The sequence below is a fragment of the Macrotis lagotis genome, chromosome 2 (assembly GCF_037893015.1).
Source record: "Macrotis lagotis isolate mMagLag1 chromosome 2, bilby.v1.9.chrom.fasta, whole genome shotgun sequence".
Lineage (NCBI taxonomy): Eukaryota > Metazoa > Chordata > Mammalia > Peramelemorphia > Peramelidae > Macrotis > Macrotis lagotis.
Window position 1 is genome coordinate 57192265 of NC_133659.1, and position 24634 is coordinate 57216898.

The 24634-nt window shown below is 36.4% G+C and overlaps 1 protein-coding gene across 1 annotated transcript; it reads right to left on the bottom strand.

The window, feature by feature from the left end:
* Positions 1–7186: 7186 nt before the first annotated feature.
* LOC141511869 (LIM homeobox transcription factor 1-alpha-like) lies at positions 7187–23844 on the bottom strand. The gene is made up of 6 exons (XM_074220874.1): positions 23700–23844; positions 18574–18746; positions 16275–16352; positions 13418–13487; positions 10890–11060; positions 7187–7419 (listed from the first exon to the last, which is right to left on the bottom strand). The coding sequence occupies exons 1-6, from the start codon at positions 23842–23844 to the stop codon at positions 7259–7261; spliced, it is 798 nt and encodes a 265-aa protein (XP_074076975.1). The 3' UTR covers positions 7187–7258.
* Positions 23845–24634: the final 790 nt, after the last annotated feature.

A 24634-nucleotide genomic window follows, 5' to 3' on the forward strand; every position in this document is an offset into this window, starting at 1 on the left:
GAGTTCTAAATCTGAGCTGAATAACTTCCTGTGGAGTAGGAGGGCATGTATTTGGTGGTTTGCTCCAATTGATGATACGGAAGGCTTTGTCCTTTGAGGGGTTGATTATGGAGGTATTTTTACACAGTGGAAAAAACACTGACTCTGGAGTCAGAGCTTCTGGATTAAAATTCTACCTTTAATTATGTCTAAATAAGTGATATAAAACTCAGTGGGCCTCAGTTTACTAATCTGTAAAATTAAAGTGCTTGACTTTGTGACCTAAGAAGTCTAGTTCTATAATAATATATTAATAAAATAATTCTAGTGTTGTTTCCACATTTCAATAATCTTGAAGTTCAAATATCTACAAATATAAGTTTCATTTTAGGAATTAGCATTGTAGGGTACAAAGCCTGGATAAAGCATGTTATTTTATTTTCTTCTTCCTTCCACTTGAGGCCTTTAATCAAAGGCTGAATGAATCTCTTATTAATGTTAAAGAGGAGATTTTTCTTAAGATATGGATTTTGATGACTCTTCCAAATCCAAGACTTCAGTTCTGTGATGTTGTATGGGGGGTCACTATCAAAATAGTTGAGTCCCCCAAAATCCTAACCCAAAAAGTTTGCCATTTATGGTAAAGAAGATTTCTCTTGGCTTTAATTTTCTCTATTTTGTGCTATCCAAAAGTCATTATTTGATTCTCCATTGAAACTTCACTGAGTAGCCGTAGATTATACAAGGCTGAACTCAGTATTATGAAGAAAGATAAACAGTTTAGCTAAAGGAATTGCTTTTCTTCATGTCCAAGCAAGTTATTGTTATTTTTGTTGTTGGTGGTGGTGTGTGCGTGTGTGTGTGTGTGTGTGTGTGTGTGTGTGTGTGTGTGTGTGTGTGTGAATAGGCTCTCTATGAAATGCAATTTGATGAAGAATCTGTAAAACCTCCTCACCAAAAACTGAATTCCTTGTCAGTCTATGTAGGCAGATATCCTTCTATTAGAGAAATCTTTCTTCAGATAGAATAATCATTTCCCTTTCCACTGAATATACCTTGTGTCTTTTCATCTTCCACTTGCCCTGAATGCCCATCTGTGTCCTTTCCACTAATTCAAATTTTACCTAGCCTTCAAGACCTAACTCTTGTTTTAATTAATCCATAAAATATTTCTTAAACTCCCTAGACAACAGTGTTCTTTTCCAATAATAATAACAAGAATTAACATTCACGTAGCACTTTGAGGTTTGCAAAATGGTTTACAAATATTTCATTTTATCCTCACAATAATCCTGGAAATTAGGTGCTATATTATTATCCGTGTTTTATAGATGAAGAAATTAAGGTAGGCAGAGATTAGATGATTTTTTCCGAGTCTCAGAGTTATTGTGTGTAGGATTGGATCTAAACTTGAATCTTAAACAAGATCCAGAATGCTATTCACTATATTATTTAGATGCCTTTGAGATAGATAGATAGATAGATAGATAGATAGATAGATAGATAGATAGATAGATAGATAGATAGATAGATAGATAGATGATAGAAAATAGGTAGGTAGATAGATGTTAGATTGATTGATCGCTGGGTGGGTGAGTAGATAGATGGGTGGCTGGATAGGTGGATGGTTAGAGGATAGAGGATAGATGGAAGGATAGATAGATAGATAGATAGATAGATAGATAGATAGATAGATAGAACAAGCAAGTATTTCAGTATTTTGTCCAAAGTTTGTGCTAAACTTTATCCTAAAAACTAGGGATATAAAAAGAAGTAAGCAAGGTAGTCCTTACCCTCATGGAGCATAAAGAGGAGCTTAAAAGGAGATGGGGGGGGGGTGGAGTAGATTAGCAGGGAGTGGCCTAGAGGCCTAGTACCAGCAAGATCAGATGAAAGTTCATCTGTCAGAGTCAGTATCCTAAAGGCAGAGTCCAAGGTGTACTGGTAAGGAGGGAAGTGGGGGAGAGGAAGATGAAGTTGAACTTCAAAATGAAAATAGCTCAGTGTGCATGAGTCATTTTCCAGATGTCTTTCTCTTTTTTTGGGGGGGGGGGAGGGAGGTCTTAGTACAAAGAGATTCTACATCTGTGATTTCATGAGTATAGTGAACTTTTGATAAGATAACATCCTCTAACAATATGAATAAGCAACTGTTGAGTTTCCAGAATTGACTGTGGTGCTGATTGACTTGCTTGGATTAACAAGGACAAGATATAGCAAAGGAAGACATACCCAAATTTCAATTCTAATTATACAATTATCTGTATGTTAGATTTACCACAAAGTTGGTTCCATTTTTGTACCTTTAGATGAAAAGGCATGTCTTCAGCTAATGGGTAGAAATCTTTAGCCTGGCTTCCATTCCAACCCTCCCACTGCCATTTTTGGCTCAGGGTATTAGTTTGACTTGAGTCATCCTGGAAAGAATAAAGGCTGATTGCATAGGAATATTTCTAGTCCTGTGGGCACTATTCTCTAACCAGGTCTTGGACTTTGACTCAGTGTATGCTCCAGAAAGTTTAATGAGATGGTTGGAGAGATTGCCACAAACCTTGACTGTCTCTCATTCAGTGTCCAATCTCTGACCCTTTGCTTATGATTAGAATCTTATCTGTGTGTCCTTAAAAAAAGAGCCAACTACTGCTCCATAGGTCAGGCTCATGTTACAAGCTAATAGAGGTGAATGAGACTGAGATTTATAGAGACTGGAGCAAGCAGGGATTTGGGAGTCTCCTATTTTCAAGTGATTAGCATTCTTCAGTGATTATCATTCTTTATCCTTCACTATGTGATAGCAGATCTTGAACAAAGTTGGTGCTCAATAATTTAATACATTTCTAGAATTCCTCTCTGAGCTTTCTTACCTAGATCTAGACTTTTTTCCAGCACCATTCTTCATCAGCCTTCTTACTGGAAGATCACCCCCCCAATTCCTCAGTTCTGGGAATCTTTCAAAGGAGAGGAAGTTGAATCAATTCAGTCATCCTCAAGTGTTGAAGGAAACCTGCCCCCTGAGTCTAACCCTAATATTTCTCTGTGAGACCATGAGCAAACCATTTTGGGTCCCATTTGCTTCATAAGCAAGGTGAGAATAATACTACTTACACTTCTTATCTTAAAGGATTGACTGGAGAAATCAGCCTCATTTGCTTTTCATTTAAACTATATAAACTGGGGCAGCTAGGTGGCATAGTGGATAAAGCACCCGCCCTGGAGTCAGGAGTACCTGGGTTCAAATCCAGTCTCAGACACTTAATAATTACCTAGCTGTGTGGCCTTAGGCAATCCACTTAACCCCATTTGCCTTGCAAAAAAAAAAAAAACCCTGAAAAAAAATAAACTATATAAACTACCAGAAGGCCCTGGAGTGTGTGGCCTGAGGGTCATTGGTCTACCATAGACAAATGGAAGGAGGTGGGGGAAGAAGCAGAGAAAATATTAATTTCACATGTACATTGGATTTAAACTTTTCAGGGTATATTAAAAATCTCTTTTCTGGCATTTAGTAATTGGGTGACTTTAGGTAAATTACTTCATTTCCCTGATTCTCTGTTTTCTTAGCTTTAAAAATGTGTGTGTGTGTGTGTGTGTGTGTGTGTGTTACTTTTAACTTGTTAACTTGTTAACAAGAGGTTAGTCTTGTTTGCCTCTGAGGGACCTTCCAACCCTAGACTTTTATGATGCAGGGAATTCAAAATCCAATATTCTTTCCTCTTTACAGAGCTGTCTGTCTACTTATGAGAGAAAGAAAGACTCATTTGGAGAAATCCTAACTATGAAATTCTTCCAGAAAATAGAAATGTGAGAGTTATTTTGCAAATAGAACTCTCACTCTGAGAAGGAGAAGGGGAAGAGAAGAGGGAAAAGAAAGAATAGAGGGTAAAGGGAATCCATTAGTTCAAATTTATAGGATATTTACAATGCATCCGGTACTGTAGTTAGGGCAAAAACAAAACAAAACAAAAAAGGAAGAAGATGGGACTAATAGAAAGGGAAAAATAGATTCTAGGATACTTTGGAGGACATAATATTGAGAACAAAAATTAATTAATCTGGAATTTCTGATCAGTTGTTCATAATGTTCTCTAAAATTATGACTATAGTCATGACTAGTTGACAGAACTTAGAATATTTAGCTTGGCACAGATAATTTTTAGAAAGCAAATTACAAGTGTCTTCAAATATATTAAGGATTGGCGTGTGGAAGAGAGACTTAATCTGCTGGTACTAGTTATTAAAACCAGAAGCAGTGTGTTGCAAAGGGACCAGCTTAGATTAAAAAATAGATACTTCTGAATAAATTGAGCTATCCCAAAGAGGAATGGACCTGACTTAGAGGTAGAAATGAAGATTTTCCCTTCACTAAATATATTTATGAGGAAGAATGAACAACTGCTGTTATAAAAATGAGGTATTCTCAGGTATAAATTGAAAGAAAAATCTCTCCTAACCACAAGATCCTGGGATTTTTTTTGTGTGGCTATAGATTTTGCAAAACTAGAATCAGAAGAAATATTTTTAAGCTAATAGGACATATATATATATATGTATATATATATATATATATATATATATATATATATATATATATATATATATATAAAATCCAGAAGCTGAACATATATATAAAAGATGAATGTATTGGGATTTTATTGCACTAAATGAAATTATAATTGTGAAAAATACAGAGAATCACAGGAAGACATATGAGGTGAAATAAAATCAGGAAAATAACATACATAATTTAAATGGAAAGAACAAAACTCAAAAACTGGATGTGTAATGGTAATGAGCAAACATTCCTGAAGATAAAAATATATACCTCCCTCTATTCTTTGCAGAGGTTGGGATACCCTTGATGTGGGTACCCTTGATGTGCATCTCCTATCAGAGCTTGTTCAATGTGTTGATTACTGTTTAACTCCTTTTTTTTTTAGTTATGAAGAGCCAATTTTTGTTCTGTTACCTATCTCTGATGAGGGGATAGGGACATATTTGAAAATGAAGGTAATATAAAATATATTTTTTTAAATTAGAGCATTAGAGTAGTTATCTTTAAGGTGCTTTCCAATCATACTATAACTAGGTCAAGCTCAGTCCCAAGAGATGTAAGTTGTAAGATAAAATCTCTGAACATAGGCAAATATTTAAATTTTTGTTTTTGTTTTTTTTTCCAGTCAAGCAAACCATCTCTTTTTATGATACCCTCTTAACTATAAAAACTTACAATTTCCTTACCAATAAAACCACCCTCCCCCTTTTTTCCATTCTGGAATCCATGGGATATATTCAATTGACACACCAAGAACAAAGGTGGATTAAGTATGTTATTTTCATGGAAAGATGCTTCTCTGAATACGATGGGGGTCTTCAGAAATATAGGAAAATTTCTTTGGCCTATCTGAATGATACATGGGCATTCTCTCTGGCCATAATTTTCTCACATGCATTTATTTAATTCTAATTTATTCAATTTTTATTTGAATAACCATATGACCTTCCTTATTTCCACTTTATTCAAACACAATCATATTATCCTCCTTCTTTCCAGCTGCTTCCCTTACTTGCCACCCTTGATCCCAAATAAAAAAGAGACAGTGCATTTCAAAGAAGTTTTTAATGTTGTTTCAGTAATCTTGTAATGGAGTAGGGATCTCATTCATTTTCACTCCCATAAATCCTGCTATATTCTCTGACTGATCCTTACCCACAGTCACCAGCAGAGAGCTACAGAGTCTTAGCTATTTTCATTCACCAAATTGGCTTGTATTTTTATTTCCTTGCATAAATTATAAACAACAGCACAAAAATCACACAACATAGAATCTAGAATAGAGAGAATGTGTTTCCTCTGGCCTCAGAGATGCTGTGTTCAAGGGAAGCCAAGTCCTATCATCGTTCCCTCTTGGAGAAATGGAGGCCAATACGACTTCCCCACTGCCCCCCCACCTCATCTTTTGGGGTTTCCAGGAGGCCTCTTGGCAAAGAAATATCCCACTCTAGCACCAAATTTGGGGAATAGGTTGTGAACCATATCCCTCTGTGCAATGGCTATTAAGTTGAGTATAGCCATGATCGGAAAAGTGTCTCCAGAGGATATTGCCACTGGCTTCCATCAAAATCTCCTCTTGAGGATTCCTTGAATTACTGGATGTTGATTCAAAATAAAATCTCCAGGACTGCAGCCCCTCCTTCCCATCTGATATATCTTTTAACATCCCAGTCTCTCCAAATGGAAAGAGGATGGGCAGTATTGCCCAAAAGATCTAAGGCTGAAGAAAAGTCATTCTGCTCTCCTCCCAGAGCTGCTCCTGCATCTTCATGTCAGTCCAACAGTAGTGAAAGTCTTCTGTATTGAATCATGATAGCATAGATAGGTATTGCACCCCTCTTTATCTGTTTTTCAATAACCTGGGTGAGGTAGGTAAGTTCCATCAGCCTCATGCCATACTGGAGGAAGCTTCAACCCAATGAGGTTAAGGGACTTGCCCAATATTATCCAGCAGCTGAATGTTGTCATTAATCATCCTGGCTCTGAGCTGCCCACTAATGTCATGAGACATTGTTCTCTCCCAACCAAACCACTAGGTACTGGGGGGCCCTGTCAGCAAGGACCAATCATTTTTAGAACTCAACCCCTAGCAATAAAAGCAAAACAAACTCAAACCAGACTAGATGAATTGGTAATCCTGCCCTGGCTGACAAATCTCCTCCAACTAAAAATAAAGTTTATAAAAGTAAATTATCTCATTTTATAACTTAAGTGCATCAAACATTTCCTTAAATAGAGTTCACACTGAAAATAAAGTTACTTTCGCTGTACAGTTGCTGCCTGTTACAATTAGGAATAAACTTTGATGATAAAGTATGAAAGGTTACACATACTCACACACACGTCCATCTCTCTATGGGTGCATAGATGGATAGACGCATGCACCTCTTGACAAGAGCTTCCCCAAAATGGTGGGAAGTTGTTAGGAGTCTCTAGGTATCTAATTTGCATGAGAATGTCTATATTAAAAGTCCCTGTCTTTAATGATAAACATGTCTTCATATCTAATGCTATGACTCTTATAGAAACATTAAAACTATGCAATCCATAACGTATTCTGTCTTTGGAAATGCTGGGCTATACCATATTGTTATTATACAGCATCCCCAAGAAAGGCCCCCACCCCCACCCTCTTCTTCCCTAACCTCCCAAACTAAGGCCAGTTGACCCCTGGTTTCATATGTTTGTTTCACTTGGGAGCCTAGCCACTGGACTCTAAGGGTGGACTCAAGAGGTGAAATAAGAATTCTGCATGGAGTACAGGTGGTCGATGGGGTTTCCCACCCGGGACTGCAGGGGCCCAGCTTCAGATGTTGCTAGGAAACAGTCACCCAGGTTACTGAGGGAGGTGTCATCACTATCTAGATCATGGAAAAGGGGCTCAGCACCTGAAATGGAAATAAAACACCAGTATGAAGTTTATCTTTTATTGCTAGAAAAATACAAGTCAATTCAATGAATATTTATTGAGTAGAGACTACAAGCTGACAAAAGTAGATAATTGACAATAGTTCTCAAGAACTTGGCCATCCTTTTAAGCATGCAATCATTGTAAAATAGTACTCAATACATATTTACATATAAAAAGAAATTATAACATAGGGCTAAACTGAATATAACCAAGTGCCACCACACATGGTCCAAGGAGTGAGGGGAGCAGCTCAGGAAGCCCAGAACAAAAGGGAAGCCATGCTCCCCACCCCCGATATCTCCTTTCATCTAATAATTTCAAAATCTTTGAATATTGGCTGTTAACCAACACACATTCATATCACACCACCTCATCTGCCTTCCAGTAAAGACTGAACTTCACCACTTCTGGATGCAATCAGCTTCATCAGTCAATTGGGAGAAAGCTAATATTCAATGAGATAAAGTGACTTGTTCATCATTCTATGGATGGTCAGGAAAAGAAGGTAGTATTGGCTGTAGTTTACTACTCAAATTTTCGTGAAGAGGGTTGGATATAGAAAATGATGCTCTGTGAATGGTAAGAAAACATGAAACAGCTCCATGACTGACCAGTGAAGCTTCAGGTGAATTCCATGTTCTATATTCAATGAATATTTAATAGCTAACATAGAGTCTACATCACACTTTTAAAAGTTTTAAACGTAAAAGGTTAGCAAAATGCTTTACAAATATTGCTTCATTTCATTCTTGTAACAATAGGAGGGGCTATTTTAAAAATTATATGTATATAATTATTTTATAAAATATTCCTACATTATTCAATTATACATTATTTTACAGCTGTTTATCATTTTACACAGGAGAAAACTAAAGAGATCAAAAATTAAGTGATTTTTCTGAAGTCTGTAGCTAGTGTTTGAATCAGAATTTGAACTCTGGTCTTTCTGATTCCATAACCAGTACTCTATCACCTGGATCATCTACCTTTCTCATTCACTTAGTGCCTCCAGAATCCCTAATCCCTTACTAGATTTTTTGATAAATAGATGACCTGGTCCCTGAGACAAGAGATAATTCTATGCAATAACTAGAGGAAAAATTACAAAGCAAAATAGACAAAAGTATAGAAATATACTATAGGCATCTGACCCCACCCCTAACTTAAGCAAACCTGGTTTGTGTGTTTGTGTGTGTGTGTGTGTGTGTGTGTATCTGATTCTAGGGAGAGGCAGGGAGGGAACCTCATTTGAGGAATAGTTATTCAATTTACAAAAGTTTTAATTTTAGGATTCCTTTCCAGAGCAAGCTATCTTAATGTCTTTAAAATATGAAATATTAATAGAATTGGTTTATGTACGTTTTTCCAGGAATAAGGCTATTTCATAAAAATGATCCATGTCTTTATGTTATGCAATTGAGACTACACCATACAAGGATTAACTGAAGGAGCAAAAGATGTTAACTGGAAGAAGAGAAGACAGAGGTAGGGCATGGTATCTACCTTCAAGAATTTGAAGGTTTGTCCCAAACAAGAGCAAAAAGAACTATCATGTGACTAAAGAATTTAGAATTTAAAACAACCGGTCAAAGTTGCAGAAAGTAATATTTTGGCTAGGGATGACTGAAAATGGAATGAAATTTTTCAGGAGTTAGAGAGATTCCCTTCATCAGATGTCAATCATTAAAAGAACTGAATAATTACTTGTAGGTGAGACTCATTGGCCCAGAAATTCCTTTCCATTTCCAAGTATCTGAGATTTTGTGGTCTACGTTCATATACAAACATGGCAAGGAAATGAGGAAAGGATGTCTCAACACACATATATATGCAGCTGAAAATAGTAACAAAATACTTCTTGTAGAAAGCCATGACTATGAATGATAAGATTGAAAATTGATTTAATTTTTAGTTAATTAACAAATCAATGAAATTTAAAATTTAAAGATTATCCAGTTCAATAGATGAAAAACCAAGACCCAAAGGTGAAATGACTTGTACAAAGAGTCAGGATCTCAGCCCATTTTCTCCTTCCAGATCCAGTGCTCAGGTCATACAAGAATCAATGGACATTTCAAAATGACTTATTAAATTAAAATAATAGCACTAAGAGAGACAGAATGTAAGCTGCTAACCATTCATCTTCTCACCTAGCTCCTTGCTTTAGCCTACTCTTCCTTCCATTTGCCCTTCCATTCACTCTTTTGTCTACACCATTGGTTGTTTCAGCTATCCTGATCAGCCTCTGGATCTAGCAAGTATTTCTTTAGTGTCTATTGCCTCTTTAGGAGCTCAATGAGGTCTGATTGAGTGGACCGGGTAATCACTACTGACCATATTGTGAGATGCATACATTTGGAAAGCAAGATAAGATTTGTTACCTCCTCCCTATTCAAGAAACAATATAGATAATGACTTCCTAACTTTCTCTGACTCTTGGAGTCTGAGTAAATGGAAGTGAGCTGGAGGAACCCAGCAAAAATATGCATGTCCCTGAAATAGCTTCATGTTTGGATGAAGGAACCTGCTGGTATCTGCTATCAGACAGCAGAGGGTGCTGATGGTATACAGCAATTGGATCTATAAGGATACCATTGAACAAAGGAAGTTGGTTGACTTAAGGCCCATAATTTGCATTTGATGTGGCCAATGGTTTGGTGTTTCCTCCTACCTGAAAAAAACTTATAATTAGTCTTAGCAACTATTTTATTTACATATTGCATACTATTGGTCAATATGAATCTTTCTTTGGAAAAACAAATGATGTTGTACATTAAATCTCATTTTCCTATGTTAGAGAGCAACTCTAGGCTACAAGCCTGGTTCCTACACCTTGCTCCTTTCCGCCAACTCATTAAAAGTTATTTAAATGATAAGTAGAGAGGATAGGTGCTTTTCTATAGTTATTTAGAACTGAGTTAAGTAATTCCCTACAGATTGACTATAGTCAGCATATAAGTCTAATTAGGAGAAAAAAAATCTTTTTAACCATTAAAGTTTGATTTATCATCCTTAGATTATTTAGAAACCTGCTAGTGTGCAGAAAAGGGTAAGTATAAAAACGGTTACTTATGAGTCTATCCTCAGAGCTAATTACATGTTTAATTAAAGAATTCTATCTTGATCATAGGTATTATCACTAGAAATTATTTAATGAGCTTCTCTGGTCACCCTATCCTGGTATGAGAGAAAGGATCTTAAAATTGAACTGAATTGTTGGAATAGTAACTTTTATGATCCTAGGCAGTCCAGTAATAGAGTGCCATACATGGAGTCAAAAAGGCTTGGGTTCAAAATCTGATCTCAGGCATTTACTAAATGTGTGACAGTGAGTCAGTCATTTAACCTTGTTCCAGAAGCAGCCTTGTAAAGGAAATATGGAAAAATCTATATGCAAATAGGGATGGTTTCTTAAATTCAGTCCGGGTAGGATTTTGAGTTTCTTACCATAAGGATGCATGTGATCTCCAGGCATCTGGGGTGGGGTGAGCCCTTGTCTAAAGGGATCAGAGTTGTATACACTCTGTTCAATGGCTAGGAGTTGCTGTGGAGTTGGCAGTGCAGTATAGGGATTCATGATCCCTTCCATTCCAGTACTCCCTCCACCATTTGTCTGAGCTGTAGGACAAAGGAGAGGAGAGAAATCATTCTCATTGATCTAGAAGAAGGGAGAGATTATACTGTTTAGTCTCAACCAATTATCTGACATATATTGCAATGAGTTCTTTTACACTAGAGTTTAAACTCCTTGAGGACAAGGGACTGTCTTTATTTCTATATGCCATTAGTATTTCCCAACTCTTAGTACAGTGTGTATTACACAGTAAATACTCAAGAAATGCTGATAGATTTGATTTTCTTCTCAGTGTGGTTGTAGCATGATAACTCTCCCAAAGCAGTCGTTTTTCAGAGGTTTAGAGCAGTGAACCAGAGGATCTAAGATCCTGCTCTTACCTTACCACGTCATTATAACCAACCTCTTCCCCCAAGTCTCTGTCTTCATCTGCAATCCAAAAGGTGATGGATATTTTCCATCTGCCTTAGTTGTTGTCTCTAGAGCTGTTGTGGGAGAATTTCTGGAGAAGACCAAGTGCTTCTGTGCCCATAGTCCTTGGATGCATCCTTTCCCATTTTTCTATTTAATTTAGGGGGGGCATCTTGGAACATCCTTTTGACAATGACTTGAATTTTTAATTTCAAGTTCTGGTCCAATGGAAATTATCATTATTATTATCATTAACTAACATTTCTTAAACATCCTTAGGGCCTAGTAATTCAAAACAAGTCAAGGAGCTTACAGTCTAACATGAGAGATAATGTACAAACAGCATTGCATATAAACTATTATATTCAGAATAAATTGAAGATGAAAAGAGGTATTAGAATTGAAATCCAAGATCAAATCTTTACTCTAATGCTTATGACTTGTGTGACCTTGGATAAGTCATTTGACCTTGACAGTCCTTATTTTTTCTTCATCTATAAAATGGCAGGGTTAGACTAAACAATCTCTGATCCAGTAATGTGGAATCAGAAAACCTGATTTGAACACAGTTTTCTTACTAAATATCTGTGTAACTTTGGGCCTGTTGTATCACCTATGGACCTTAGTTTTCATATCTGTAGAATGAGGCAGTTGAACTAGAGAACCTCCATTCTTTCCATCCCTGAACCTATAATCCTATCCTCTTCAGAATAGACTTATTACACAGGAATGATAGATTCAAGGATAGAGTCATTCCTCAGACTTAGGCTTCTTTAAACTGGACCATGAAGGGTGGTAGCCTAAAAGCATCTTAGTCCAACAGCTTTGCCAGTTTTTGTATTTCTTCCTTCTCCAGTGCATCTCTCCAATGATAATGACAATGATCTTTGATCCAAGAGGTAAGTAATCCAAGAATTCAATGACTGTAAAAGGGCTTTGAGTTACAAACTGCAAAGCTAAGACCACACATTACAATACAGAATTTCATTTAACTCAGTATCTACCAGAAAGACATGGTGCCAAAAGGATTTTGAAAGAACCATGCTAAGCAATAGGGACTGTATTGAGGAAGATAATATCAAACAGACCTTCATAGGAACTGCTGCTGTATCAATGACATGAAGATCCTAATTACATAAAGCAGCTTTCATTCATACATTGAATGGCATTGTCCCCATGACAATCATGTTAGCACAGGTGCCAACCCAAATGTATTGTCATATCCACTCTATACTCATGCATGCCTATGACACTAATACAAGAATTTATAAGATTACACAAATGATGTGATCTTTCCTTACTTTAAGGGAAGCAGGAAAGAAAGAAATATTTATATAGTGCTGAGCACTGTACTAAATGTTTTATAAATATTATCTAATTTGTTCTTCACAATAACCCTGGAAAGAAAAAGCTGAAATTATCCCAGTTTTAAAGTTAAAGAAACTGGGGAAAACAGAGCTTAAGTAATTTGCCCAGGATTACAAAGCTATTAAGTGTCTGAAGCTGGATTTGAACCAGGTCTTCCTGACTCCAGATCCATTATTCTAGTCACTTTACCATTTAGTCATCTCATGCCACATTAACCCAAGAAAGGAGAATCTCCTTAGGAAGGGACAAGCAGAAAAGATAGTGTTGACAATATGGGATCAGTTGATGATGACAGGAAGAGAATGTTTTATAGGGTGTTGATGGCAGTTAGTAGCTACTGCCTCCATCATTAGATAGCCAGCCTGCATTCTTTAATTCAGGTGTCCTTGGTTCTACCACAATTCACATGTGACCTCTAGAGAGAATCAAGATGGTCCTAGTCTTTAAGGATGATAGGGGAGTCAGGTGAAAGATGTAATGTTGCTTAATTCAAAGATCTATTGATCGAGAGTTGAGCTTAGGTGGGGATTAGTGGTAGACAATGAAGTCTCATATTTAATTCTTGGAGGAAATAGAGAAGGAAATAAAGCATGTGCTATTGAGCAGGGGACATCCACCTTACCTGAACTCAGCCTCTGTGTATTCTGCTGATCTTGCTGTTGTTGCTGCTGTCGTCTTGCCAACTTCTTCATCTGGTGAAGAGGAAACAAGGGGGTTAGAATCTAGCCCACCTGCAGCAACCTAATGAGATGGAGGATGGGTGAGAGAGGGGAAAGGCAGAGGGATGGCCTCAGAAACAAAGCTATTTTATGAGTGAAATCACAGCTTGCTTCAGTTTGCATTTGGAGAAAGAGCTTGCCTCTCAGGACTCAAGACATTTTGGGGAAATGGCTCAATTGGAAACCATGCAACTGGTTATATTTCATCAGTAGAGATATTTTACAGATGTGAAGATTGAGACGCAGGCCGAGCTTGTGAAAAAAGACAGTATCAGTTTTCGAATTGAAACAACAGATTGACCAAGTAACATAATGAAAACCAACTAGGATTTACTGAGTTCTCCAATAGGGGAAAAGAAAGAAGCAAAGAGTCCCCAAATAAACAGTACAAAAAGTTTTTTACAAGTTTCGAAGAGAAAGAATCAGGGTAGGAGACTAAGTAAAAGTTGATAAGTCAAGGTCCCTAGTATTGAGGTTCAAGACTGATCTGTGCAATAATCCTTTTACCAGTTTCAGGGTAACAGGAAGAAGGAGGTGGTTTGGGACATAAACTTTTTCTCAGAATAGATTGTCTGATAGGATATCATGGCACATCCTATTTGGGGTAATTTGTATTTAAACAATGGTAGTCTACAGACTTATATAGGTGTAAACTAAATGACATAATTCTCATCCACCATAGCTAGCAGTTAAAATGTGTGGAGAATAACTAAATTTCCTTAATTTCATATATAGTCACAAATTATTATTATAGGTCTAATAATCTCTAATAATAACAAAACTATTTCTATGATTTTAAAATTGTAAAACTTATAAAATTCTCCTCACAGTCCTGTAAAATAGGGAAATACTTGTTAATTATCATCAATCAGGTTTTTTAGACAAACAACCTATTATTTGAAAATATTAAGCAACAAATCTATGATTATACAATTAGTAAGTGTTGAATCCAGGGATCCAACCAGATTTACTGACTTTGTAGACAGCTGATCTAATAGGTAGGTGGAATAAATGAGTTTCTCATTTGTTTAAAGAAATTGAATTTAGAGTCACTTATAGCTATAGAAACAGAAGATTTAGAATTGAAAGAAATCTTTGAACTCTTCACTTAAAGGTTAAAAAAACATGGAAGTCTGGAAAAAAGGAAGTGAAGTGCCCAATGTCAAACCATGTAAATTGATTTTTTTTGTTTGATCACAGATTAAATGCTAGAAGGGATCTTAGAATCCATTTACTCCAACCCTGTCATCTAACAGATATGGAAACTGAGATTTAGAATGGCTAAAGTAATTTGCAAAGAATATCACATTAATTGTAAGAGTCCTAGACAGGACTTGACACAGATTGTTGTTTTCTTTGTTCTGTCTTTCAACCAATCCATGGTAACCCTACTACAGGTTATCTTCTCTAGAATATCCATTTAAAGTATTGTCTGGGGAATAGTGTGGTGTCACATTAAGCTTTTATCACACATGATGCCAGTAGCATAGATTAGTTGTTCCTCTAGTAAAGAGAAGAGTCCTAAAGGAATAGGGGCAGGGTAATAGGTTGCTACCATAGAAGCCAGGTCAGAATGAGGTGTTTTTTTAGGATTTTGTAAGACAAATGAGGGTTAAGTGGCTTGCCCAAGGACACACAGCTAGGTAATTATTAAGTGTCTGAGGCTGGATTTGAACTCAGGTACTCCTGACTCCAGGGTCAGTGCTCTATCCACTGTGCCACATAGCTATCCCAGAGAATGAGGTCTTTAGAGGTCAGGTGGCAGTAGGAAAGCCTAGTCAATGAAGAAGATGTACTTGAAATGAAATGGCCTTAAAAACACAATTCATCTAGAATCAAAAGACCTGGATTAAATTTTTGAATGACCTTGAACACTACATTATCTCAGAGATAAATGTCTCTTTTATAAAATGTGGATATCACTTTATAAAATATACTTCAAAGAGTATTTGTTTTAAAAAGTGTGAATAACTCAAACATTAGATAACTCAATGACTATTACTGAATCAATCAGTTTGATGTAAAGGAAAGAAGAGTAGACAGTAGACCTCAGGTAAAGTTCCCAAATCCATCTATTACTAGGTAGATTCTCAAGCTACATTCCTGAGTCTCAGTACTCTCAACTCTAAAATAGGGATAACAGTACTTAGACTACCCTGAAGTATCATTCTCCTGTGTTGATGAGTTATCAAATGAGATTTTTTAAATGGAAAATTCCACATGATAGCAATATACTATTATACAGTGTATTTCAAAATTAGTGCAGTTTTACACTTTAATATAGTAATAACAATGATAATAATAGCAGCTAGTCTATCTATTTGGAAGTCCAAAATAAGAAGTTTTATGAATTGGTTGTTTTGGCTAATGACTTACCATTTACACCAACCAAAAATGAAGCCACAAGACTCAGATGTATAGTCTTCTAAAAGTCACCCTCAGACTTTGGGGGCACACTGTTTAAGTGTCAGCTGTTATTATTACTTCACTAGACTCAGTCCTGAATATATCAATTGGAATTTACAATGCAAGTTTTAGGAGAATGTTTTCTATTTGTTAAAACTAGGCTTAAAGCCTCATTTTTATAATTAACAAGGTAAAGCATTCCCCCAAACATGTGATGGGATGCATACAGTTAGTTAGCGTGTGAATAACTAACTTGGCCACAACAAATGATCTCTTCCTAACCTTACATTTTTTTCAGGGATGCAACATTATTTCAAAGTATTTGGGTGGTATAAAGTCCAAAAAACAGGTTACCTTGGCTCTCTGATTTTGGAACCAAACTTGAACAACTCGAACACTCAATCCTGTCTCAGCAGCCAAAGTCTCTCTTACCTTAAAAAGATGCAAAGTTAAAAACATTAAAATTTCAAAAATCAATAAAGATGCTGAAGCATTTCTTATATGTTACATGCAAATCTATTACACATGTTTATCATGAATAATATCATATTTTTTCTCTAATACATAGATTTTTCTGGTGCACACTTTTTTTGTTTGCTTTGGGTTTTTTGGAAAATGGAGGGGTAGGGAATCAGTAGTTTGGGAAAAACTGAAATCATTTATTCCAAATTATCATAAAAGATGAGGAAGATCAGTTAAGTGCCTTTTTTTTGGCTAATAACTAGTAAGTTTTGAATTCAGGGATCTAATCAGGTTTCCTGACTGTAAAAATAATGAAACTGAGCAAAACTTCATATGTATGGGTGTCTATGGAAGGTCTTTGTGAAGTATCAAGCTTTTATAACTTAACTAAGATTTTTGTGATATCCTGTGTAATTTTTCATATCTGTAATTATTTGATGACATACAATATATCATCAAAGCAACTGAATTTGATGTCTATGAATTAGGGATAGAAGAATAAAGCAAAGAGAGAAGAATAGAGGAGACATTTTGTAATAAGATCAAGGGATTAAGAATGCTTGTCAGAACATGTTGAAATATATATCCCTTCCCATCACATTTTGCTCTTGGATTTAAGTGCAAGTTTGGAACATACAATAAATCAGAAAATGGATGATTTTTGATAATTCTGATGACATGTAACAATTGGAGCTTGAAAAAAAAGCATGAGTTTTAAGAAGATATTCCACAAGAGGTCAATGTCAATATCTTCCTAAAGACATGGCTAATGGTCAGAAATCAAACAACCCAAAGCATATGAAAAAATCCCTCATTAAAATTTAATTCACCAAGAACATCTTATAAGAAGCAATCATGAACTCAAAGGTTTGAAACACCTCAAGGAGCTGTTTCCTAGAGGTTGAGTTTACATTGAACATTAGCCAACTCTTCCAGCAGATGTTGGACAATAGCCCACTGTTGAACATTAGCTGCAACACATTTATTAACAGACACCTAGAGCTTGAAGGTTTCTATGAAAATTACCTTTACAAGAGACTTACTGCTTTGTGCTTTATGGTTCATTTTGCAATTTATTTTCCTCTGACTGTTGTTATATCTTTCCCTTTATTTATTTAGAAATATCATGGCATAGCAGAAGGAATATTGGACTTGAAGTTAGCAGAATGTCTCCTGTAGACAATCAACCTAATTTCTGCATCTCAATTTCCCCTTCTCTAAAATGGGGATAACCATATCTTTTGTATTTTTCTAGTAGAGTTTCTTACATTTTTGCTTGGTGCTATAATTGGTCTAATATGGAGGTGTCAAACATGCTGCCTAAAGGCTACATAAATCCCACGATACTTTGAAGTAATATTTTAAAAATTACAAAAACTTCTCTAATAAAGGTCTCATTTCTCAAATAGGGCAACTGAGTCAATTTTTTTTTAAAAAAAGTCATTACTCAATTCATAAATGATCAAAGGATATGGACAGTCACCTTTTATAAGAAGAAATCAAAGCTATTTATAGTCATATGATTATTGATTAGGGAAATGCAATTAAAGGGAAGAGTTTACATTAGTAATTTGCAGTGATTAAGCATTTTGATATAGTGAGAATAGAAAGTTAATTTATGTTTATGGGGACACAAATTTTATTATCTATGTTTTGATTATTTAGGGAAGTCTTCTGGAATAAGTGGGATTTCAGAAACAAGCTACTTTCCTTAGAGAATCCAAAGAAGTAGCATTTGTGATGAGACTAGAAAAAGAAATTCTCCCTGAAATTTGGACAGGTCCAGGTGAGAGGGGAAAACAAGTTTTAAATTATTTTTTCTATCTGTCATGATTTTCTAACAATTAAGCTTTCCCTAACACTTGACCATGTGTTATATCTGTATCCTCAGACCTCGTAGAGTTCTTTGTTAAGGCATTCTTAGTTTAAATGCATTTATATAATTTAGTTATCAGTGTTTGTATCCCTGGACTGTGTATATGCAGTATTATAAGGATCCTAGCTCATCTAAACTTTGAACCTTTCCCAGGGCAGTTTTCTGTATATTTAATTAATGAATGAAGAAAACGCATGAGTATATGTATTACCCTTAAGAGCAACTGCTAGGTTATAAAAGTCTTTCTTGATTCCCCATCAGAGAGATATATAATACAGATGTGGGCACTCCTTTCCCTCTTCTTTATTACAATACCTTCCTGCATGGCTTGGAGGAGACTTCAAATGAAGCCTTGAATGCTCTCCGCTGCTGAGTGGTCAGGATGGTCCTAGGGCGTTTGGGGCGCTTGTGGTCCTTGCCATCCTCAGCAACCCCTTTCCCTGTCCCATGGCCTGTCTTGCAAAGACTATCTTCATCATCACTTTTCCCTAAAAAGATAGAAAAAAAGAGAACTTATCAGTAGTCTCTTATTGGTGTTCATGGGTTGTTGTTTTGGGGAGGTTTTGGCCCCCAAATTATTGCCTCAATCCCTTAGCCAAAGAACTGGTCTTATAAATCTTCAGAATATGTGATTACAAATAGTTTGATTTTAGAGGATCAAAGACTGCGATTCCTGATCAAAGATACACACTCACACCCCTTCTCATCTTATGCTACTGGAGGCCTGAGAGCTGGCAATTTTAGTTGTTGCTTATTGCAATTGCTCTAAAAGGACTGTGGTCCTTGAGATGTAAGGTGCTCTGGGCATTATCTGGTCCAAACTCATCATTTTACAGATGAAGAAATTGGACCAACTCGATGAAAATAACTTGCCCAAAGTCACTCAGGTGGAAGTGGCAGAGCTGGGATTCAAATCCAGATCCCCTGATTCCAAATTCATTTTTATTTCTATTGTACCATGTAGGACTAGAACTATAGGAGTTTATTATGTCTTTAGAAGCATCAAGTCTGCAAATCTAGCAGCTGTCACCAGGTGAAAAATGGTACCCTCTTATCAGCAGATTCAGCTGTAGAAAATATGAAATAAGAGTTTGCTATCCTGTCTCATTAACTCATAGAAGTTTAAAATTTGAAAGAATATCAATTTTATATCAACATTTGCTATGAATATCAAAAAAACAATGAGAAATGGTTATGTATTCATCATAAGAATTTGATAAACCATGATATATAATATGACACAATAGTTACAAGAATCAGTGTAGGTTCTCTCTCCTCTCTTCTTTCTTCTCTCTCTCTCTCTCTCTCTCTCTCTCTGTAATTGTTACCAACTCCTCTAAATCTAGTGTTCTCCCAGGTTCAAGCTTTGAATTTTCTCTTAATCTTGCTCAAGAAAAGTTGTTTCTGGGCAGCTAAGTGGCACAGTGGATAGAGGACCAGCCCTGGAGTCAGGAGTACCTGAGTTCAAATCCGGCCTCAGATACTTGACAATTATCTAGCTGTGTGGCCTTGGGCAAGTCACTTATCCCCATTGCCTTGCAAAAACTAAAAAAAAGTTATTTCTGAACTTCAAAAGTTTTGATTGACTCTTCATGACCTCATTTGAGATTTTCTTGGCAGAGATGAGTGATTTACCATTTTCTTCTCCAACTCATTTTACAGATGAGAAAACTGAGTACAACAGGTGACTTGTTCAGGGTCACACAGGTAGTGTCTGAAGTTGGATTTGAACTCCTAAAGATAAATTTTCCTGATTCCAGATCCTATGCTCTACCCAATGCACCACCTAGCTGTCCTTAGCTATAATTTCACCTGTTGCTATCAATGACTTGGATGAGTTTCTCTGAAAAAATGTTTGGGGGATTTGGTGAGTGCTAAGAAGCCTGAAAAAGAATAGATTTAGGGGGTATATGAACCCCAGTATTTGGAGGCTAAAATATTCCAATTATAAACTTGCCCTACTTTTGTCCCAAGGTGGAAGCAAAGTATGGGGGGCAAGTTGTATAAAGACAAAAAATAGCCTTGATGTAAAGACTAACAATCCAAAAATGGAAAGAGTTACCATTGGAATTCAAAGGGTTTTCTCACTTTGAGTTTTCTCACTATTTGGGACACTATAGGGGGATTCTTGGTCAGATGTAGATTGGTCCTAAATTGAATATAGATTACTTTCTGGTTCTGAGACTTACTCTGGTATCTCTGTGTCCTCCCATTTTATAAGGCTCAAATTCTCAGTACAATCAATTGGGAACCATTTCCTCAGCTTTTAGTTCTTGGTCCTCTATCTCATTTCTATGACAAAGTAGTTTGTCCCTTAACTTCTATGGATCACAGATTTCTAATCTATTAAATAGAAGATTGAATGTGGATTAGATGATAGATAAGGTCCTTTCTAATTCAAAAATATCTCCTTTTGTGCTCTAGTTTTTTTAAGTGGCCAAATAGAAGACAGTCCAGATGGAAGAAAAGAACACACAAAAAATGGACTTTAATCCAATTCAAGCTTATTCTTTCAGATAGCTTTCTACATTATTCATACAAACTTCCATTTCCTAAAAGTAGAGATATCTGGGTAAGTTTATATTGTTTACTTTTTTATATAAATTCTTTCATTTCTGTGGTCCTATACACTTTATCTTTCTCCCAAACCAAATGATTTCTTTTTTTTTTAGAATGATGCCTTTTTGTTTGTGCATTAAAAAAAACTTTTAACTTAGAATAAATAATATACTGGTTTTCTTCATAAAGCTTGATTCATTTTAGATTTTATCTAAGTTCTTTCACTTCTGAGGTACTGTTAACTTTACCTTTTTTTCCAGAACTAAATGATTTATTTTTAAAACATTGATGTATTTTTTTGTTTGAACATTAAAAAATTATTTTAACTTAATAGAATAAATAATATACTGGTTTCCTCATAAAACATGATTATTTTTACTTCTGAGATTCCATTAATTTTGACTTTCTCCCCAAAATAAGCTATTTTTTGGAAGAATGACACCTTTTTTGTTTGTTTGAACATGGGGGAAAAGAAACCATACTTGTAACTTAATAGAACATATGCAACAAAGTAGGTTTCCTAGAAAAATGTTATTCCTTTCAATATGATTCATGTTAAAATATGCATATATGTGTAAGCAATGATAATGTTGTCAGTCATTTATACCTAAAAGTGAATGAGTTTTTTTTAACCTTTCCTGCCTTTTCACTTTAGATAGCAAAAAAGAGAATAAGAGTACCTGCCAAGAGATAGTGGGGAACAGTGAAACACTGAGAGAGGCAAGCTGGTCCCAAATCCCACAAACAGAATTCATTTTCATAATTTTGCTCAGAGCTACTCACTTGGCTAATTGAATCATCTTTTTTTTTTATTCAGCCAATATTTCTCCTCTCTTCTCCTGGATGACTACTTGGAGGAGCTTGTGTAGCTCAATGAAACTATGAGCTAGGAGGTACAGGGTTAACCAAGACAGACAGATCATAATGGACAATTTTGACAAAAAGTGATCCACTAAGAGAAGAAAATGTTGAACTACTCCAATATCATTGCCAAGAAAATCCCATGGACAGTATTAAAATGTATGACATCAGAAAATGGGCTCCTCATTTAGGTGGCTTGTCATGCTATGGGTTCAACAAGGTCATGAAGATATGACTGAACAACTGAACAAATTCTCCTCTGAATTTGTTCTCTTTAGTTAGAAATAAATTCCACTGAGTATTTGGTAATATAATAGAGAGAACAGAATATTATATTTAAGGTAAAAGGCCCTGAATTGGAATCCTATCTATGATATTTACTCTCTGTATGACCTTAAAAAGATCACCTGCATTTTATTGGGGTTCATTTGAGAAGGCTAATTTCCAATGTCCCTCCAATTCAAAATATGTTATTTCTGACATTAAATTTGGCACATCAGGTCACAGAGGATCATCTCAATATTTTCTTTGGTGTTTCTAAGAGTTGCTGAGAGCACATTGGGTGACCTGAGTTCAGACCCTTTCACTGGAAAATGTAGAGGATTGAATTTTGGGGAGTGTAGGCTACAGATTTAATAGATGTTTGTCATTCTTGTGCAGGTGATAAAATGCTATGAAAATGGCCTCAGTCGTTAGCAGAGCTCTTGGGATGAACCCTATGCAACTCTACTCCCACCCCACCACCACTACTCCATAAATTCTAATGCCTTCCTATTTCCTCTATGATCAACTGTAAATATAACCTGATCCCTTCCTACCTTTCCATTTATTTGAGCAGCTAGGTGACTCCATCCTGGATTTGGAGTTAACAAGACCTCATCTCTCTGAGTTCGAATCTGGCCTCAGACATATACTAGTTGTATGACCCCTGGAAAGTCACTTATTGCTATTTGCCTCAGTTTTTCTCATCTGTAAAAATGGCCTGGAGAAGGAAATGACAAATCACTCCAATATCTTTGCCAAGGAAATCCCAAATCATGTTCCAAGGAGTCAGATACAATTGAAAAACAATCACCATATTTCATCCAGTGTTGTAATCATTTTTTGCTTTAGTCTCCTCTTCTCTCTATTAGATTCCATCACACTATCTTGCTTGTTGTTCCTCATGCAAATCCATCCTTTTTTTGAATGACTATGTTCCTTCCCCATAATGTTTTACCTCCATCATGACCTATGTTGATTGATGATTTTGCAGACCTATCTGAGAGGTAGGAGCATTATGATACAGGAAGGTCAGTGAGAGTGTTCTGAGAAAATTTTCAAGTGAGAATGAAAAGTGAGAAATTAAGTGGGAGAAAATGTAAATATGGATGCTGGGGACCAGGGCAGAGTTTTAGACTTGATGTGAGAATGAGCATTAACATGACTAAGAACTGGGGCAGCTGTTATGTGTTTTAGAAATGGACTGAAAAGATTAAATAAGACCAGAGATTTCACACAAAGGTAGGGGCTCTGTTCTGGCTCTAGTTTCTTCCTTTACCTCCTCCCACTCTTACAATGCAATGTATACTGGTATGGAAAGAGACATGATGAAAAGGATGTAAGATAAGAGCCTGTCCAGAACAGAGTATCTGAACTATGGGTTTCTGAGGTCTTTCCTGGGTTTTATCCTAGATGGAGCCTGCAGGAGGAGTGCCCTAAGTAGGACATTTGAGATAGGGTGGACTTTTGTTCTGTTGACAGCTTTAGGGCAACTGGAGCCCTGCCTTTGTCATGACCCTTGGGCAGAATATCATTCTTGGTCAAACTGGTAAGAACCCAAAATAAGTCACAAACTCAGCATTTTGCCAAGAGTCAGGAATAATGCTAGAACATTGACTGGGTAAATCTCCCAGTGCTGCTAGAGAGAGAAGGAAGGGTAAAAGACGGCAGAAGGGAGAAATGTGCAACAACAAATGAAAAGAAGAGCCCTCTTCATGGCTCCAAGGCTCCCCCATCCAGATCTACTCATCATAATTTACTCTGACACTCCCAGGCAGAGATGAAAAGAACTCCACTTGCTGCTCTCTGACAGCCAATGTCAGCAGTACTGGAGGCAATTTCATCACAAATGCAGCATAAATCTGACTCCTGAAGGGAAAGTCCAGAGATTAAGTCTCCACACATTCTCCTACCAGGTGGAGATGAATTTGTTCTGTGTAAAGTTTGAACTTGTATCCTAAGGTCTTTTCTCCCCCAACTTCTTGTAAAAATGCTAGTTCTGGTACCAACAACCCCCTCTTTTGCCTGTTACTCCCACTCATTTATGACATAAGCAGTCACAGATGAAAGACTATGCCATGGTTTATGGCTCTGAAATTGGCCTGGCTACCTGTGGGGCCTTGAAGATTCCTTTCAGGTTGTTGGAAAAATTCCAGCAGTGTATAAACAGTAAAAGAGGCATCTGAGGTTCAGTTAAAATGAGAAGGAAAGGGAGGGAGCAGACCCCCTTGCTGAGGAAGGGGGAGGCATGGGAGGTCCTCAGATGCTTCTCAAATATATTACCATGAGAAATATTGTATTTGTTGGGTGGAAGTGGGGTGGTATGAAGAGGAGATTATGTTTAGACCTCATGGGGACCCAGGTTCTGGTAGGAGGAGAAAAGGATCTGAATAGGTTGGGGGGAAATTAATCTACAAAGCCAAGAGAAAACAAGGCCTAAGAGGAGCTCTCAGTCACTAGTCTGCATCCCATAACCCAAACCCCTATTCTCAGTAACCAAGAAGTCAACTCCTAAAGACCAGTGTTAAGTGACTGCAGATATATACAGTCAGGTAGGATGGATAGATAGGTAGGTAGGTAGGTAGATAGATAGATAGATAGATAGATAGATAGATAGATAGATAGATAGATAGATAGATAGATAGAAAGAGAAAGAAAAAGAAAGAAAGAAAGAAAAAGAAAGAATATCTATAGA

What these genes read in the sequence shown, in the direction of transcription:
- LOC141511869 (XM_074220874.1), bottom strand. Translation starts at nt 23,844, where the DNA reads ATGTGTGGAGACTTAATCTCTGGACTTTCCCTTCAGGAGTCAGATTTA. An exon ending in CTCTGCCTGGGAGTGTCAGA is followed by an intron (nt 18,747 to 23,699) that starts GTAAATTATGAT and finishes CTATCTTTTTAG; the next exon opens with GGAAAAGTGATGATGAAGAT. An exon ending in TCCAAAATCAGAGAGCCAAG is followed by an intron (nt 13,488 to 16,274) that starts GTAACCTGTTTT and finishes CCTCTTCACCAG; the next exon opens with ATGAAGAAGTTGGCAAGACG.